Source organism: Macaca fascicularis, chromosome 15, assembly GCF_037993035.2.
Source record: "Macaca fascicularis isolate 582-1 chromosome 15, T2T-MFA8v1.1".
NCBI lineage: Eukaryota > Metazoa > Chordata > Mammalia > Primates > Cercopithecidae > Macaca > Macaca fascicularis.
Window position 1 is genome coordinate 97100817 of NC_088389.1, and position 19250 is coordinate 97120066.

Here is a 19250-nt window from a genome sequence, read left to right on the forward strand (position 1 = left end):
TTATTTTATTTGCTAGATACATGTTATTCATTCTAATTTATTAAATGATTTGTCATCATAATGTGTTAATATTATCACTGCTACCATGCTATTGTTATTTTTTGTTTATTTGTTTGTTTGAGAGGGAGTCTCACTCTGTCGGCCAGGCTGGAGTGCAGTGGCACTAGCTCGGCTCACTGCAATCTCCGCCTCCTGGGTTCAAGCAATTCTCCTGCCTCAGCCTCCCATGTAGCTGGGGCTACAGGCACGTGCCACCATGCCTGGCTACTTTTTGTATTTTTAGTAGAGATGGGGTTTCGCCATGTTGGCCAGGCTGGTCTCCAATTCCTCACCTCAGGTGATCCGCAGGCATCAGCCTCCCAAAGTGCTGGGATTACAGGCGTGAGCCACCATGCCTGGCCCATGCTGTTGTTTTAACTGTGCATACCAACACAAACAACAGCATTTTAAAATGGTTTAATCATTCAAAAGACTGAAAGTTTTATATTTCATGCACAATAATAAATTCATCATTTTACTCTTTTGGCAAAATTGTTCAAATTCTACCAACTTTCTTCCACATTCCTTTTACTAGTGATACGCATGAGATTATTACTTTTCACTATATGAAACAGATATCTACTTCATTTACTCATTTTCTAAAACATCTACATGGCCCCCAAATATCTGGATGATGTTGCATCTTAACAATTAAGATGTAAAGAAAAAAATCCGCTACTGATTTTTTTGAAATATAGAATTTAAAGGGAAAAAATAAAACTGAGACAACTTTGCTTTTACAGGTTAAGGTCATACCAAAGGAAAGTTAAATATTATAGTGGCGTGAGATCATGGCCAATGATTTGGTTATTCCAGTTCCTTGGTTCTAGATTCCTTGCAGATCTTTCTTATTTGAACATCCTAGAACTCAAACTATCCCTTGGTATTCTGATTTACTCTCTTTGACAAAGTGGGTCAGATGCTAAATTAGAGGAATTCCTACTTAATCTTCCAAACAACCATGGAACTAGGACTAAATAAATAATCGTAGGACAACTGGGTTGATAGGGTAGAGATTACATCACACTGAACTGGACGGTGGAAAGTAGGGAAGTGTAGGGAAAATGAGGAGGTGGGGAGTGGGAACCCGGGGTAGATGGGGCACTGTGTGACTAAGGCACTGGAGAGACAGGGTAGGAGCAAGGGGGCTGCACTTCTCCCTGAAATGACTACTTCTCCAAGGAGCCTAGTATTTGTCAGTGAATCTGATTCCCTGGCACAAAAGAATCCCTCTTCCATGGAGAGGAGGCAAGAAGTACAAAGTGCAAACTCTAGGAGAAGAGGAAAGGGAGATTCCATAGTAAAATTATATGCATTTGATTCAGCACATGGGGGGGGTGAGTAGCAAAGGTATAGGAGGGGCTTCTTTAACACAGAAGATTGTATCTTTGTTGTTGTTGTTGTTGTTAATAGAAATCTTCATTTTAAATAATGCTCCTCTCCAGACAATTTCATCTCCCCATCAGTGAGATTCAGCAGGTAGTCCGATAAAGAGATTCAGGATTCTAAACTTCCCGAAACAACAACAAGATGTAATACTGCATAACTGCAGGAGACTCATTTAGTGTCCTCACGAGTACAGAAAATTGATGCAGAATTAGGTCACACAGGTTTTTCATACAGATTGAACAGTAAATCAAGAGGGGTTACTGTTCTGGCAAGAAAAAGAGTTCCATTAAAGGCAACAGATATTTGTTCAGGTCCAGAGGGGAAGTTTATGATTCCTGTAGGAGAGTTATTTGAACAGAAAATGACACTGGTACATTTTGTTCCTTCAAGGAACTGAGTGACACTTTAAAAAGAGAGTGTGTGTGACTTTTTGTAACTCTGCAAGTAAAGCAGCTATTCATAATTTTTGAGAAGGAATTTTCAGGATTGCAATGGCGACAAGGGCAGGACAAAAAAAAAAAAAAATCACAGGTAAGCAGCCTATGTCTGCTTCCTGACACAAGCAGGATATACCGCTCTTCTCATACTAAATGCTGACTTTATTCCGAAGAGGGCTGATGTAATTCAGAGATGTTCTTCCCAAATAAACTCCTTCAAGTGTGAAATACATCTTCCATGCAAACATCTGCGGAATTAGTTTACATGCCAATGTGATGATTCCTGAGGTACTTTTGACCAGACATCTAATTCTAAATAGAAGAAAGCGAAGTTAGGCACAATGAGAAGCCAACAAAAGTGTGCCAAAAAGAAAAAAAGAGAAAAAAGCAGTCCAGGGAAATATCTCTCTGACACTTACTATGGAAGTAATAAAGTTCCATTACAAGAGAAAGATGGTCAAAAAGAAAGGATCCAATTTAAGCGGGAAAAATGTTTCAACTAGAGAGTTCGTACAAAGCTGCAGCAAAGTGCTCATAGGCAGACATCTATTTATGCTATGAATGAAAAGGAAGGTCAATTTGTCAACGTTCTGCTTTTATGATGAACAAGGAAAAGCAGCCAACTGACTTAAATGTTAAAAAAATTTAAGATTCTGAAAATTTCCTATCAAATTTCATAGACAAGGTAAATGATATTACAAGACCCAAAGAAATTAACATCTGTTCAAGAATTTGACACATGATTTTTGCTCAAACTAAGTTTATCAAATTGTAAAAGAGGTTTTTTAGAGCTTTCTCTAATCTTTGATCAGATGATAAAGATGCACTGGATCCTAACAGTTATCAATGCTAAAGGCTGGTAAGCCATTCTATCACAAAGGGTCAAAAGAAGAAAAAAAAATAGTTTATTTGTTGTCCTTTGCAAGTGCCTAAGGGACCTAATTTAGCCCTTTTAAGGGATAAATGTAATCTCTGCAGTTGAACAACTTATCTTCATATAGGCAGAAGACAGTTACTGCTCTGTAACCAAAGAATACAAAACATGCCCCATAATGTTGTCAGTACAAAACGATGCTTCTTCTCCAGGTGGCCATGGGAAAATTCAGGCCAAAGGACCCACAACCTTTCCAGATTCAGGGTTGTCCAGATCAGTCATTTCAAAAGCCACAAGGCTTTACAAAGGAGTAGGCATTTATAAAGCAATAATAATACTATGAAAAATAGCCATTCTCCACATTTTGCAATGCACATAAGTTAAAAGATACTGACAGCATTTTTTATTGACATAGGAGTGCAGAACAAAATCTTTTTATACATTGGAAATAGTACTACTTAATACTGTGTACTTTGGAAGACCATTCATTAAGGTAATCTCCAAAAAAAGTTTCTAAAATAAACTTATTACAAGAAAGTCCTGCAATGAAAATTCCAGAAAAAATGATCAAGAACATTTAGGAGCTAGCAAAATAAAAAGTTAAAATACACTTGTGCACACACACATACCAGGCTGAAAAAGGCAAAAAGTCTAGACATATGTAAAAATTTCTAGCTATAGAAAGCATCTCTCTTCTAAGGGTAGTTCACATAGTTTAACAAAGGTACTGGTAATTCAAATGGGAAAAAAATGTTTTAACTAGGGAGCTTGTACAGAGCTTTTTCCTTTACTAGGGTAGGAAAAAAAATATTAGCTCTTAGGAAGTCAGAATTTTAGAGCATCCACATTGTATTTCTCCATTCTATTACTGATTTTTTCCAATACTTTTAGTTTTTTAAAAATTCAACAGCAACATACAGAATGTACTGCACATTAGTCTACTGCACATGAACAGAGGAATATGCTAGCATTTGACTTTATAACACACTGCAATTATTCACCCAGCAGAATCTGCCTATCAGCACTGAAATATCAATTGACAATGAGTATCTAGTTCTCTGGGAATACATGAAATGTTGGAAATAGCAAGATAAAATATCTTAACAGATGATTATTAATAGTAATGAGAGTAAAGTTACACTCTTCATCCAAAAAAATAAACACATCTAATGGCAAGTAATCCTGATTTCTTTCAGAGTACCTCTCAAAGCTGGTAACTTAGTATTTTAGTCTAACAACAAATGAGTGATGTGCTTTTCAATAAAGATTAAGGTAATGTTTTAAAAGGGAGCCTAGACATGGTTTACCAACATTCTCTATAATTTTTAAACTCTAATTTTCCTTAAAATTAAGAAGTATTTGGGAAATAATAATAGCTATTATTTATTGAATGTTTCAGTATCATTTTATCTTCCCAACATTATGAGAGGTACCTTCTTTTAGCCTAGGAGCAAACTGAGTCACAGAAAAGAGACATAACTTGACCATGGTAAGAAGTTACTAATGACACTGTATGCTTTCTGGCAGACTCCAGAATCCACAATCTTAGCTTTATTTTATCTTGACTTAATACTTGCTGGACTCCCTTTTGGGTTGACATTAACCACTTACATCAGGGGTCTTCTAACTACAGCCTGCAGGCCAAATCCTGCCTCCAGCCTGTTTTTGTAAAGTTTACTGAAAGGCAGCCAGCCCACTATTGTCCACGGCTGTTTTCCTGTTTTCGCACTACAAGGTAGAGGTGAGTTGTGACAGAGATCATATGGCCCCACAATGCATAAAATATTGACTATCTGGCTCTTTACAGAAAGGGTTTGCCAGCCCCTGATTCTGATAAATGGGCTGAATCAGGTAAAAATTAAGTTCCTGGACTAATAATTTAAATAAGGACCTTGTATAGAGACACTTGCACAGGGTATACCCATAAGGCTGGATCACACCATAGACACACGTGAATTAAAACAAAGTTTATACAAAGCTACCAAAGTATGCTTGAGTAGAAATGTACAACTAACATGAAAGTCAGGCCAGCACAACACACTCAACATCCCACCACCTCAGTCATTATTCAACGACACAAGTATAAACAATGACAATGTATTCCATAATCGAAGTGTGAGATGATCACTTTCTTGGGTCTACAGGAAGTCCCCGGCGGCTTTTGATCTTCAAAACCCCAGTGCCTACCTCGGCACCTGGCAGGCCACAGGGGTGGATAAGTTTTCTGACTGAATAGGTGAAAATCACAGTTTGGCCAACCAATGGGCAGGCACCTCACCCCCCTAGGCTTGGTGGCACTTGCTAGAACACACAGCCGGTGAGCCCCTTTCTGGTGGGGTGCATTACCTGTATTCCCGCTCCTGCAGAATTTCCACGGGGTCCAGGCCTTGCGGTTTCTGGATGGGACTGATACGGCTCTGCTTCTGTTGCAGCTGAAGGATGGGCGAGGGCTGCCCCGGGGCCGGCTGCGGCACCGAGGGCCCGGGCACTGCGGCCGCGGGCGGCTGCGCGGCTGCGGGGGGCGCGGGCGAGGGCCGGCCGCTGGGCGCGGGCACCGGCAGCTTCTGCGGGGTGCTCGGGCCGCTCAGCTCCGGCCCCGGGCCTGCGGGACAAGAGCGACATGGGCAGCTCGGGCGGGACGGCGCCCCGCGGGCCACACCCGGCCTGCCCGCCGCCCCCCGGGGCCCAGTGCTGGGGACCATTAAGTGTCTTAAACACCTAAGGGAAGAGAAGAAAAAAAAAAAGAGGGCAAGAAGGAAGAGGAGGAGGGAGGGAGAGGAGGGCAAGGCAGGGAATGGGGTAAAAGGAAAAAGAAAACGGAGAAGGAAAAAGACAAAGAAAAAAGAATCTGGCATCTATCCCCATAGGGAAATGGCATTCACTAAGGAACATGGGTGCAAATGATCCGAAAATGACTGCGACTTAATACAATTGATTAAGGAAACTACCGCCAGCTTTCAATGTAACTCTACAATGGGTTGCTTGCTTTCTCTTTTTTTTTCTTTCTTTCTTTCCTTCTTTTCCTTTCTTTCTTTTTTTAATTACAGGTGCATGCAGAGTTCAAAAAAGAAAGGGAGTCACCCAACAGTCAGATGCAATTTCGGTATGGTCCTAAAATCACATCTTGCAAATTGTACCTCAAGCCCTTTTAGGACAGACCTCTATCCCAGTCTGGAATAGCCCTGCTGTTAGAACCTATGCTTTACAAACAGAGCAACGAGTTTATCAGTCTTCTGATGTGAACTACAAGCTGCACACACTTTTTCTTTTAAGGCCTATAAAGCATATTTCAGGTTTAATCAGTGAATTTTGGGAACTTAAATTTTTTCTTACTACATATTAGAAAACATTTCTTAAAACATTCATTGTTAGCCAAAAAAAAAAAAAAAAAAATCTGCTCATTCCACCTAATAAAAATTAGCAAATATTAGGATTCAAGGGATCATTATCCCATGTTATCAGAATAAAATATTATGTAATCTGCAAGCTTGTCAAAGTGCATTGAATAAGTTAATTTAAAATAATTTTCCACATTGAACTTCAGGAGTTTAAGTTAATTACTAGGTACACACTTAAATTTTTCAACGTTCCACTTCTCCTCCTAGATGAATTTTTAGTTGCCTTATTATTATAAATAATTTTAGTGATGATACCAGATGAGTTAGTAAATTTTTTTAAAAGAATCTTAGTAAGCAGATGTTAAAGTCCAGAGCATTCTTCCAATTTTTTCTATACCCTTTCTAAGAAAAAATAGCTATTAAATGGTAACAAAAATAATAGTCTATATACTTCAGAGCGATTTAATAATTAACCATACAACGACATACATTATGAAAAATTGAACACATTTATTCAATTTCCAACAATCACCAATTAGAAATGGGCTTAAATGACAATACAAAGAAAGTTATAAGCAAACATTTTGACAGGGGGAATGTGAAGAATTAGAACAAACTGCTTAGGAAACTACAGTGTGTGTCTGTGTTCGTGTCGTGTGTGTGTGTGTGTGTGTGTGTGTGTGTGTGTATGTGATGTTACTGTTCTTTTCCCCTCTTTCTAAAATTAGGTAAAACATTTCCAAAAGATACAGAGCTAGGTAAGATTTCTCATGAGGTAATTTCCAGCAGTGGTTCTAGGGGTTGATGAAAAAATCTTAGGTGGAAAATGCACTTCATTTTATTTTTAATTTTAGGTATTGTACCTCCATAATTAAGAAGTTTTTTCATCTAAGTACTTTTTTTTTCCTGTATAAAAGGTCTTTTATGTAATGTATACCTTCTTAGAGTTCCTTTCATCCATATATAAGAAACCAATTTCTAAATATTAAGTCTCAGGGTTACTATGCATTGGAATAAATTATTGGGGGAAGTTTTAGAATATTTTTCCCTGGAGATCTTTAAAACAGGGCACATTTTCATTTGGGTTGCTCTAGATATGATCCAGTCAAGTGAGAAGAGATACAGATTTCTAACATTTATTTTAATCCCCTATGATTCTATGACTCTCCTTAAGAAGCTCAAGAAGCTGATAGAATTTAACATATTTGAAGACTTGGTACAAGCATGCTAAATCAGGAATTTAATACATTTAGGTCCTCTAAAAGCAACTACCTTTAGGTCTTACTGATAATATCGGAAGAATTACTTTAAATTTAGTTCTCAAAGTGTTTTTCTTCCCAGTTCAAATAATTCATCAACAAAAGCCATAACACTGCAATCATGTTATAATTTCACTTGTACTGGCACTCTCCTCTTTAGCATTATTGTCTAGAAATACCCATGCAGAAGACTATGAAGACTCCCTGAGATATAGTCAAGTCATTATTTTTAAAACTACATTTAATCAAAGAAAGGTACCCAAAGCTTATGTGTCTTCTCTGGTCCAGAATCTAGTCTGTGACTCCAAAGTAGACCTGATACATGCATGGACAGCCTTCTTCAGTCACTAAATAGAAAGACATTCTAATTTTGTTGATTCACCCGTAACTCTGAGAGACACAGAGAGATTCAAACATCTACTTATATATTCCAGTCTCCAATTTAAAAGTACTACAACTTGCTGTGCACTAAACAGGTACATTTAAACACCCTGAATCTTTCCAGAAAAAAATGCTCTTTCACCTCAGCTGTATCACCTGCCGGTTGTGTGAGCCTGAGCAAGTTACTCAACCAATCTGTGGTTCAGTGTGCTCATCTATAGAATGCGGAGAGTAACAATAGCCACTTCATAGGGCAGTGGTAAACATCCAATGAGATAATAGCGTCTACATGCTCAACCCTCAATCCTCAGCTCTTGTCGTTTTATTGCCACCAAGGATAAGGAGGTAAAGAAGCCTAATTGACTCAGCTTTATAGAAAAACCACACGGCAAAAGAAAGGTCTTTCAGGAAATTCGATACCGTATTAGCTGGCAACTTTGGGAGTACTCTTTTTCTAAAGCAATTTCAAAGTGTTGCAACAGTTTAATACAACTCCTCAGCACAGATACTCAGATGAGTCCGCCTGCCATGTGCTCCCTGGAGTCTGCTACCAGAGCGACTTAGAGCAAACTCCACTTCCCAGCTAAACACCGCAAGTCCATTTACTGTGTGGGTCTATTTTCTCCTCCCTCTGACAGATTGTATAAAAACGACTACTTACAGAGGCTGGGGAACTAACACAGCTTGCTGCAATTAGCCTTGCCCAAAGTCTAACTACCTATTCATTAGGTTGTATGCCTGTCTGTCCCTCAGGCGGCTTACGGGTTCGTTTGCCTGGCTGGCTTTGCTCTCTATCCACAGAAATTATCTCCTCTACACCAGACACTGGTGGTCTGCTACTTGACAAGACTTTTCCCTGGTATCTTCAAATGGAAGACAAATCACATTCTTTGGTTTATCTCTTGCTCCCTCTCCAACATAAACAATTTAGGCTTCATTGTCACAAGTACAAAATGCCATCTGCTTTCCCTTCAGTCCTCACTTTAGGAGTCAAAATAGAAACAAAGTAGAAACTCTGGCCCTCCAGAAGGGAGTCCCGGGGCAGCTAAGCAGGGAGGGAGACAGTCTTTACTGAATGCATCCCTATGCCTAATTTGAAGCAATAGGGCAACAAATGTATTAAAATACCCAAGTCTCACAGGCACAGAACTTCTAAGCATTCAGAGCTCCCACTTAGTTTCCAGCATACAGGACATTCATGCAAATAAAAGATCTATGCATTCAACAGGAATTTAAGTGGTTTCCACAGGTTGGAAAAAACAAATGCAATAAAACATATTTAAATTGAGCATATAAAATTTCAGATATCAAAACAAAACACTTTATTTTCTACCAGAAGGTCTCTCCCTCACCCCTCAAAAACACCAAATTTTTTCAGTTCCCATTTTTCTTTTCACTTGAATCTCTGAAAGGAAAAGTGAATCAAAATGAAAAGAAAAATGATGGGTTAGATTTGAGTGGTGCCCACAGCAGGCAAGAGCACATTCCATCATAAGAGTGGCTGACATTTCGTAGGAGAAACCACTGCAGAGTTATGTGTTCCATGTGCAATGCCTCAACTCCAACCATAATTCTTTGGTGTTGGCTAGGATGATGTCACTTTTGGTGAATTATAACTTTGGAGTAGATTTGAGGCAGACCACCCCGGCCAAAAAGATTCTCTTCACACATGAATAACACTAGGAAATGGAACAGAAGCAAAATGGGAACACAACTACCTCTACGTAAGTGAATAACATCCTGAAATATTAGCAGGGGTGTTTAAAAGTAATTATTTTATAAAAAGGAGATAAACAATAAATAGACTAATATTAACTTTAAAAAGAAAGTCATGCCTTATTTTTACTTTTCTAAAAGCCAATCTAAAAAAACAATTATTTTTTGCAAGTAAGGTTATCTGTTTCCCTCATGAAACCTGTGATGTGGGGACAAGTTCAGCAATGCTGTCAAATGGAAGTGCCCTCTCAGTGACAGAATGGGCTCATTCTATTTGAAGGAGATATCTTCTTTCCTCCTTCATTCACGTCTCCTTTCCACTCTTCCATAAAACCCTACCTGCCCAAATATTGTCATTTCTAACGAAGCTCCGACTGTTGACAATTTAAAAAGACATGAGCAGTGAGTAATAAAATGAATTCCCTTTAATGACAGGCACCTGATGACGGAAGACGTAGGTTCTGGAGCCAGGTTAAAAAAATAATAATAATTAAAAAAAAAAAAAAAAAAAGGAATAGAGCCCTCTCTTCTGAAAATGATCCAGAAAATGAACTCAGGATTGGGTTTATTAGGACACGAAGCATTTATTGTGTATAAGTATCCAGATAAATGGAACTTCATCCTTTAAATTTTACTACTTTGTTCAGTCATATTATTTTAACCTTGGATTAAAAAGGTTTCCCAAACAAATCATTCTGCTTCCTATATTCTTTTTTTTTTTTTTTTTTTTGAGACAGAGTCTTGCTCTGTCACCCAGGCTGTAGTGCAGTGGCAAGATCTCGGCTCACTGCAAGTTCCACCTCCCAGGTTCACACCATTCTCCTGCCTCAGCCTCCCGAGTAGCTGGGACTACAGGCATCCGCCAACACGCCCGGCTAATTTTTTTGTATTTTTAGTAGAAATGGGGTTTCACCGTGTTAGCCAGGATGGTCTCGATCTCCTGACCTCGGGATCCGCCCACCTCAGCCTCCCAAAGTGCTGGGATTACAGGCAGGAGCCACTGTTCCCGGCCTGCTTCCTACATTCTTAAATAGTATCTTGGAATCTTTTACTACTGAGTCTAGATCATTCTTTAAAATACCAGTGCTTGGGCCGGTAAAAGATTACAAATTTTGTTGATACTGTGTCCCAGAGTAAGAGGGAAAAGGCTCACAGGCTCGAAGTAAGGTGTACAGATACTGTCTCTTTACACACAGAAGTAAAATGCTTGCATCTTGGTACCCAGACTTTGTGATAGGTTTTTTCCCTTGTCATGAGCCTTTTTGCCACGAAGGAGCCAATATGGGAAAGTGGTTAAGAACATTAGTTCTCAAGTCAAATTGCTGGGGTCTGAATCCCGACTCTCCATCATTAGTTGTGTGACACATGCAAAGGACTTATCACTGAGAATGGCACGAGTAGGCCAGCAGGCACTCAGTGAGGATAAGCCACACACACACATACACATATGTGCTTTTTTCTTCTATCTGGCTGCATTCTCAAGAGCTGGAGTTTTGCAGTTTTAAAACCTCTAAATACTTTTAGGGTTCAAACTGCCCTTTTCTGCAATTTCCTGTATAACTTTTCCAGTTCCCAAAGCTCAGTCCTCTATGATCCTCCACCTACCAAATGCCTCCATGGTAGCCACACAGAAATCTGGAGATGAAATATTTTCTTGCCCTTTTAAAACCCACTGCCATGGTCTGAAAGTTTATGGTCCCCTCAAAATTCATATGTTAAAATCCTAATTCCCAGGGAGATGATATTAGAAGGTGAGGCCTTTGGGAGGTGAGTACTTGATGAGGGAAGAGTCCTCATAATTGGGATTCGTGCCCTTATAAAAGAGGCTCCAGAGAGCTGCCTTGTCTCTTCCGCCATGTGAGGACACAGTGAGAAGGAAGCCATCTATAAATCAAGAAGCAGGCCCTCACCAGACACTGAATCTGCTGGTGTTTTGAAGTTGGAATTCCCAGCATTCAGAACTGTGAGAAACAAATTCACTGTTTATAAGCCACCCAGTTGATGACCTTTCATTACAGTAGCTCAGACTTACTAAGACATCCATTCTTAAGCTATAACAATGAATAAGATGAGTTTATCTCTTAGGTAGGCCTACTCTTGGAGCTGCCTCTACCAGAAAACAAACATATACAAACTCAATAGGCAGAATATTAATAAAAAAATACTAATCTGAACTCTCTCCCATGGTATAAGGCCCAAAACCCAGGAAGAGTACCAATATCCCAAACTAATTGTTTGCAACAACCTGCGTGTCAGAACTTGCCTAAATGAATGGAAACCACTCAGAGGAAATGGTATCAATGTCAAGGAAGTACCTCATTCCCTAGAATCCAAAGCTTTCATTAGAATCGACCCATAAACTCTCTGCTTTTCCAGTTCTTTAACAAAACGCTTCCTAGAGAAAACAACCTTCATGGAAGATTACTCCAGTCCACAGTCGCCTGCACCTCTGAAGTCTATCAATGGGATCAAGACTGAGGACCAAGAGGCCATGCAAAGGATTATATCATTTCTACCCATTGTATAATGTCATAGCTTAAGATTTCATCCCAAGGTGTATAAGAAATAGGCCATGTTGAATCTGTTAGTCTGTTATGAACAAATGCTATTGATGTTTCTATCATGCAGTGCCTCTTACAATAATGATTATGATAATAATTTAAAAAATAATCCCATGTGGGAAATCAACTCTATACTCTCATGCTAAAAATGGCTTTTTCTGAGAAATTGGTAAGAACTTCCTTCCAAATGGCGAGACTTAGATACAGGACTTTGTCTCCTTTTGGCTCCGATTGTCAAGAAACTCAAGTCATCTTTGAAGCAAATATAGCAACTATGAGAGCTTTTACAGCCCTACTTGCTTACCTCCATTTCTTACTTTTTTTTCTATTTTCCCTTGTTTCTGATTTTTCTACTCATAATTATTTTACAACAGGCATGCTTCTTGTAAGCCTCTCCAGATGTTCTTCATAACAAAAAGGGATAGAAATAAACAAATCAACAAATTATAAAATGGCTCTAGTGGGACTGATTTGAGCAGTGAGTTTTGGGGATGAAAGGCACTAAGTCCAGAGGTTCTTAACCTTGGGTGTGTGGATGCGCTTCCAAGAAACCTTGAACCTCTTGAAAGAGAATGCAAAATCACGGGTGCTTTTTCCCCAGGTCTCCAGCTTGCACAAGCACCTCTTAAGGTTAAGAAACACTGCCCTAGGTCTCAACAGCAGAGGAAGACCAAGAATCTTGGCCGTCTGAGTGGAGCAAGGATAGAGAGCCAGTGGGGTATAACAAAAGGTTATGTCAGCCCTGGGCTTGTACCAACCCAGTGTTTTGGTGTGTGAGCAGTCTTTCTTATCCGAGTTGGGCCATGGCATTATTCATTTGGTTGCGTATTAACCTACCAGATGGTCTGTTGTAGTTAACAAGGGCCGGCTGCTGTTGTTGCTGCGTCTGTGGTTGCGGTGGCTGCTGCTGCGGCTGCTGTTGCTGCTGCTGCTGCTGCTGCGGCTGCTGTTGCTGCTGCTGTTGTTGCTGCATGCCAGGCAACGTCCTTTTCCCCTGGACTGCAAGCTGCAGCGTTTCAGGGAGGGGCTGGCCCCGGGCCAGCATTTTATAAGCTAAAATCTGAGCTCGAAGCTGATGCAGCTGGACGGGACTGAAAGGTGAGGGACCTCTGTTGGGCTGGCTCATGGCCTGCGGATCACCTGGGATGAGGGCCCCTGGCTGGCTTGGTGGCATCTGAGGTGGAGTTGGGCCTCCTCCAGACATAGGGCTGGAGACGTGCTCTGGGGCTCCTAATGGAGATGGGTGCGGTGACATATAACCTAAAAGAAAGCACAAAAGAAAATCACAGGCTACCCCTGACAACCCTGAAAGATATCCCTGAATACTCTAATAATTGTCTGCAGCAACTGTCTGATAGAAATTTAAATGACATATCATTTATTAATTATATGTAGTTTAAGATTTTAATATAGTAATATGTGCTTTATATATATGTAAAATTTAAAATTTTCTGGTAGCCACTTTAAAAATGTTAAAAAAAAAAAAGCAGGTGAAGTTAATTTAAATGTATTTTATTTAAACCAACATATCCAAAACATCATTTTAAAACATAAAAATTGTTAGTGAGATATTCTACGTTCTTTTTTTTCATACTAAGACTTTGAAATCTGCTAAATATTTTACACTTAAAGCACATCTCAATTTGAACTAACCACACTTCAAGTGATCAACAGCCACATCAATAGTCCTAGAAGGTAAACTGTTAGTGGTTGTTGTTCACCTAAAGGAAAGGCACCAAGGGACAGTACTGAATGGTAAAAGTAGCTCCAACTGCGAGAACAAAACCTGATGGCACCTGATATATCTCAATGGGGAATAAAGAATGTCTCAGGTGGAGAGCGAACACTTGGTTTATTGTTATGCATGTTATGAATAACTTGCAATTATTGAGTGCCTACATGTTGTGGGTACTATGCAAGGAGTTGACTTGCACTCAACTATCACAGTTGGGTTCTCCCTAGTAGCAGAGCCTTATTTAAGGATTGAGTACTGGCAATTTACTGGGAAGGTGCGTGGACACTAATAGGGGTATGAAAAGGTAATATAAGGAAGGGAAGGCAGCCAATAAGGGGGGGTATTATCAAACCAGCTGCTGCAGTGGGTATCTGAAGATTAATTCAGTGCAGAAACTTTAGAATATATGGTAAATAACTTGCCTCCAAATTATTCCACGAAAGGGGTAAAGAAGCTGAGGTATTTACACTCCTGCAATCAGCAGTCACTGGTTAAGTCACTGGTTATGACTAATGCTCTAAAGATTATTGTTCTCCAGGGACTTTGCCATATGTGGGAAAGGTAGATGGAAGTGAACCAAGACAGTGATTCTGGGCACAGGAAATCAGGCTGGTGGGGGTATAGAAATGGTAATGGGAATCAAGAAGATATGGGTAGAACATACATTATTTCTTCAACCCTTACAACAACCCTAAAAGATATATACTGTTACCACATTTTTTAAAATGAGGAAAATGAGGCTCAGAGAGTAAACCAGTTACCCAAAGTCACACAATTAACTCTTGGCAGCTTCAAGATTTAAACCAAGGTATGCCCTTTCCATGATCTCATATAAATTTGGTTATATGAAAATAAGTGAGGGACTTGAAAGTTTCAAAAACCTTCTAGAACCACTTGTGATATAACATAAAAATGAGAGTAAACTGTTTGGTTTCGAAGAGATCTAAATGGGAAATTTAAGAACACTTTTCTGGGGAAGAAAAATCAAAATGCACAAAAAAACCTCAAGGGACTTATTTCAGGAGATGATCTGCATAGCTTAGCCATAGAATTCCTAGAAAAGCATGACTGAACATTGCTGGAGGGAGATCCAAGATGAAGGAGAGAACAAAGTGGCCTAAAGCAATCCAAAAGGTGTCCTTGAGCTGAAACAAAGTGCCAATTAATCAAGTCAAAGGTGTCCCAGAACACAGCATTACATACATAGATGGATGAAAAGTCTCTGCCCTTTAATAAATGTAATCGTGTCACAGTTCTCACAAAGATCATCACATAAGCGTTTATTAAATTCCTGCTGCATGCTCAAACCTAAGAAAAGTTTGAACTGAAAGAGCTCTGTGCATCTGCAGAATCACAGAGGCCTGAGAATATATGACTGCCCCCAACTGGGGATTCACCCTCATAATTCACAAGCCCAAAGAAAATAACAGATTCAGTTACTTTTATCTCCAACTGTCATTTGGAGAGGGAGGCAAATTTAGCGTGATCCCCTAAACCAAGAATGGGTTTTACTCCACCATTTGATGAGAAGTAGAACTCTATTCAGGGAAATCCTGCCTTAAAGGTAAATAGAAGAATTGCTAAATTTCATTCCACAAATCCCTACTCCGTGAGGAAGCACACACACCATGCAGTTTAGGGTTTGAGTTGGTTATATAAAATAGCCAAGAAAATTCCCTTGAAAGCCTGCAAGACTAGCAGAAATTTAAATCCCAACATGTTGTTATTACAACAATAAACACTTAGAGAATATCAATAACAGACACTTAACTTCAGCATTAACATGCTTCTTTAAGAAGGCTTACATTAGCCCCTTAATTGTAATGCTAGTACAAACTGGTAGTCTATTCATTATGACGTCTTTCTGGCCAGCCCTGAGTTTACCACAGGAGGAAAATCTTCCCACCAAACCTGCTACCATTTTCACAGTAGAAGAGACATGACCAGGGCTTAAAATTAGTCATACATTTCCTGATTTCTGGTCTTTCCTATTTCCTAGGGTCATCAATTAGAATCTCACTCATGGCAAATCATAGGATGCCTAATACAATGAACCAAAATATTAGGCAATCTAGTCTAAATTCATGTGTAACACTATGTCTTACATCACTCTTTGAAACTATGAACAAGGCAACATTATGAAGGTGAGACAGTTACATTAAGCATAACAATTTAAACTCTGAAAAAAAGAACCTGGTCACTGGCAAATCAATACCAAAAAAAAACCTACCTCAAATTTGATCCAAAAAATTGAGAGTGAAATAAAAATCATTTTTGAGTTAGTCAGTACAACAAAATTTCACCTCAAATTTGATCAGAAGAAAACAGAAGTGAGAATTATTTCCCAGAATTTGTAGGGGATGTGAATAGAATCATTCTGTCACAGTATGTTATTAAAAATAGAGATTTTTATTTCTACAGGAATAGCATCCCATAAAACTTGAAGAAAAACAGAATCTAAGTGATACAACAACATCACATATTTTGGTAATTATCTTTAGTTGAGAAAACAGAGTGAAGAAATTGCCCGAGAGTGAATATACATTTGTCGGTAGGATGACAGTGTTGATGCAGATTCTGCTCTTTTTGGAATCCTGTATGATTTGCTCGTTCGAAAGAAGTCAAAAGTGGCAGTTTTCTTTCCCTAGTTTTCAAGGGCTATTATCTCCCGAGTTTCACCTTGCCTCAGAGAGATGCAATAACCTTTCTCCTATTAATGATCTGGAACTTCTAAGTGCCAATATTATATGAATTTTCTCTACACACACACACACACACACACACACACACACACAAAACTTAAATATATACCTGCCTTTGAAGGGTTTCTATCCAATGGACTAAAAATAAACAATGTTATCATTGGGACCATAAGGTACACAATTCGGTATTTATTGAAGGAAATGGCTTTGCTTCTTGACCAACACCCTAAAATAACCTAATAGGTTGCTAGGTAGTTAAAGCTCGCAGCCTTCCAATCAATACCACATCTCTCTGTTCCTGTGTTTTTATATTAATAAATGGCTTTTCACAATGAGTTTTTTAAAGACACGTGCTATTACCAAGTCTAAATTCTTTTTAGATCATTATATAAAATAGGACTGCATTATACTAATACTGCTTTATTCAAAAATACACCCTAAAATAACTCATTCCTCAGCCTACAATGCACTTTACTATTTTAGAGAATATTACATGTTAATTCTGATTCCCTTTAATGCAGACCTTTGCATTTAAAGTTATTATACTTCATTGAAATTACATAAAAGTTGAGATCATTTTAAACTGTTGACTCTTTAATACACAAACTTCCACACCTAATTGAACAAAATTTACTAATATCTATATAGCCAAGTGCTAGGTATCATGTCAAGTGTTGTGGATTCCAAGATAAATAAGACATCATTCTTATGTTGAAGAGAGGAGCCAAGTGATCACAGAAATAAAAGTAAAAATGCTCTCAATTACGATTTGTGCATTTGAAGTGGTTTTAGTTTTCAGATTTTCCTAGGACTCCACTATTAGAGTTACTGCAATGACTGGAACAGAAAAAGTAAGCACCTGGCTTTAAGAATCACTAAATATCACTCATCTATACCTCCCAGGTATTAAAAATAAAGGTTTAAGTCCAGGCATGGTGGCTCATGCTTGTAATCCCAGCACTTTGGGAGGCTGAGAAGGGTGGATCACCTGAGGTCAGGAGTTCAAGACCAGCCTGGGCAACATGGTGAAACCCTGTCTCTATTAAAAATACAAAAATTAGCTGGGTGTGGTGGCAAACGCATATAGTCCCAGCTACTCAGGAGGCTGAGGCAGAAGAATCGCTTGAACCTGGGAGGCAGAGGTTGCAGTGAGCTGAGATCACGCCACTGCACTGCAGCCTGGGCAACAGAGGGAGACTGTGCCTCAAAAAAAAAAAAAAAATATATATATATATATATATATATATGTATATATAGGTTTATATTAGCTCCATGAATATACTTGGCCCCTTCAAATTTAAATGATAAGCCTGGAAATACTGTCTTACTTCACTCATAACAGTGAATGAGTCAAATTTTGTCTTCTTGTACAGCAAAAAGTCCCAGAGCTTTAGGCTGCTCTTCTGACATGGTCAAGATTCTATGAGTTATCTGCAACAATTATGCCTGCCTGCCACTAAAATTCAGATAAGAGTCTGGGATGTTCAAAAGCCTGTTCAAATATTAGTGGGGAGGCACTCCTATGCCTCCACGACTTGCTTATTTATATTTCAAAAGGAAACAACTGTGCTTAGACTTCTCTAAATCCTCACAGCCAAAAGTCTTCCCTCGGGTAGATGGATATCTGATCATGGATGGAGGAAACACACACATTAATTACACAAGATTATATATAGCAACACATAAACCATAAACCTTGAATTAGAATATCTACATATTAATGTCAATTAGTGCTAGATTAACTCATGCCCGTCACATGTTGAAATGACCACATAATGACTCTGAAATCAGGCTACATTATATTAAAAGGCTTTGAGGTACCTGAATAGTTTTCAACAGTGAGGAAAAGAAAGAGGACTTGTTACGTATGAAGAAGAAAAGAAATATGCCGTATTTCTTTTAGCCATTGTTGTGAGTTGAATTGAATTGTGTTCCAAATATGTTGAAGTCCTAACCCCTAGTACCTGGGAATGTGCCTTACTTTGAAAGAGTATTTTGGTTTTTTTTGTTTTTTTTTGTTTTGAGACGGAGTCTTGCTCTGTCGCCAGGCTGGAGTGCAATGGTGCAATATCGGCTCACTGCAACCTCTGCCCCCGGGTTCAAGCGATTCTCGTGCCTCAGCCTCCCGAGTAGCTGAGATTACAGGCATGCGCCACCACGCCCAGCTAATTTTTGTATGTTTAGTAGAGACAGGGTTTCACCATGTTGACCAGGATGGTCTCAATCTCTTGATCTCATGATCCACCCACCTCAGCCTCCTAAAGCGCTGGGATTACAAGCTTGAGCCACCAGGCCCGGCCTGAAACAGTATTTTTGTAGCTGTAATCATGTTAAGATGAGGCCATACTGCATTAGGGAAGGCCCTAATCCAATGAATAGTCCCCATAAAAAGAAGAAAATCTGGGTTGGGCACGGTGGTTCACACCTATAATCCCAGCACTTTGGGAGGCCGAGGCAGGCAGATGAAGAGGTCAGGAGATCGAGACCATCCTGGCTAACATGGTGAAACCCCATCTCTACTAAAAATAATACAAAAAATTAGCCAAGCGTGGTGGCGGGCGCCTGTAGTCCCAGTTACATGGGAGGGCTGAGGCAGGAGAAGCCGAGCATGGTGGCGGGCACCAGTAGTCCCAGCTACATGGGAGGTTGAGGCAGGAGAATGGTGTGAACCCGGGAGGCGGAGCTTGCAGTGAGCAGAGATGCGCCACTGTACTCCAGCCTGGGCGACAGAGCAAGACTCCGGCTCAAAAAAAAGAAGAAAATCTGGACACAGACAGACAGACAAGAAAAAAAATCATGTGGATACTAAGGCAGAGATT

The 19250-nt window shown here is 39.4% G+C and overlaps 1 protein-coding gene across 14 annotated transcripts in view; it reads right to left on the minus strand.

Moving 5' to 3' along the window:
- SMARCA2 (SWI/SNF related BAF chromatin remodeling complex subunit ATPase 2) overlaps nucleotides 1-19250 on the minus strand; it is a 222136-nt gene that overhangs the window by 142424 nt on the left and 60462 nt on the right. For 13 of the 14 annotated variants that reach the window (XM_045373183.3, XM_074017584.1, XM_045373185.3 and 10 more), the window contains 2 exons: nucleotides 12832-13254; nucleotides 5086-5341 (listed from right to left, as the gene is read on the minus strand). In XM_045373183.3, coding sequence (XP_045229118.1) covers nucleotides 5086-5341; nucleotides 12832-13254 — 679 coding nt within the window. Of the gene's footprint in view, nucleotides 1-5085; nucleotides 5458-12831; nucleotides 13255-19250 lie in introns of those variants that run through there. The other variant, XM_065530632.2, reaches the window with a different exon arrangement.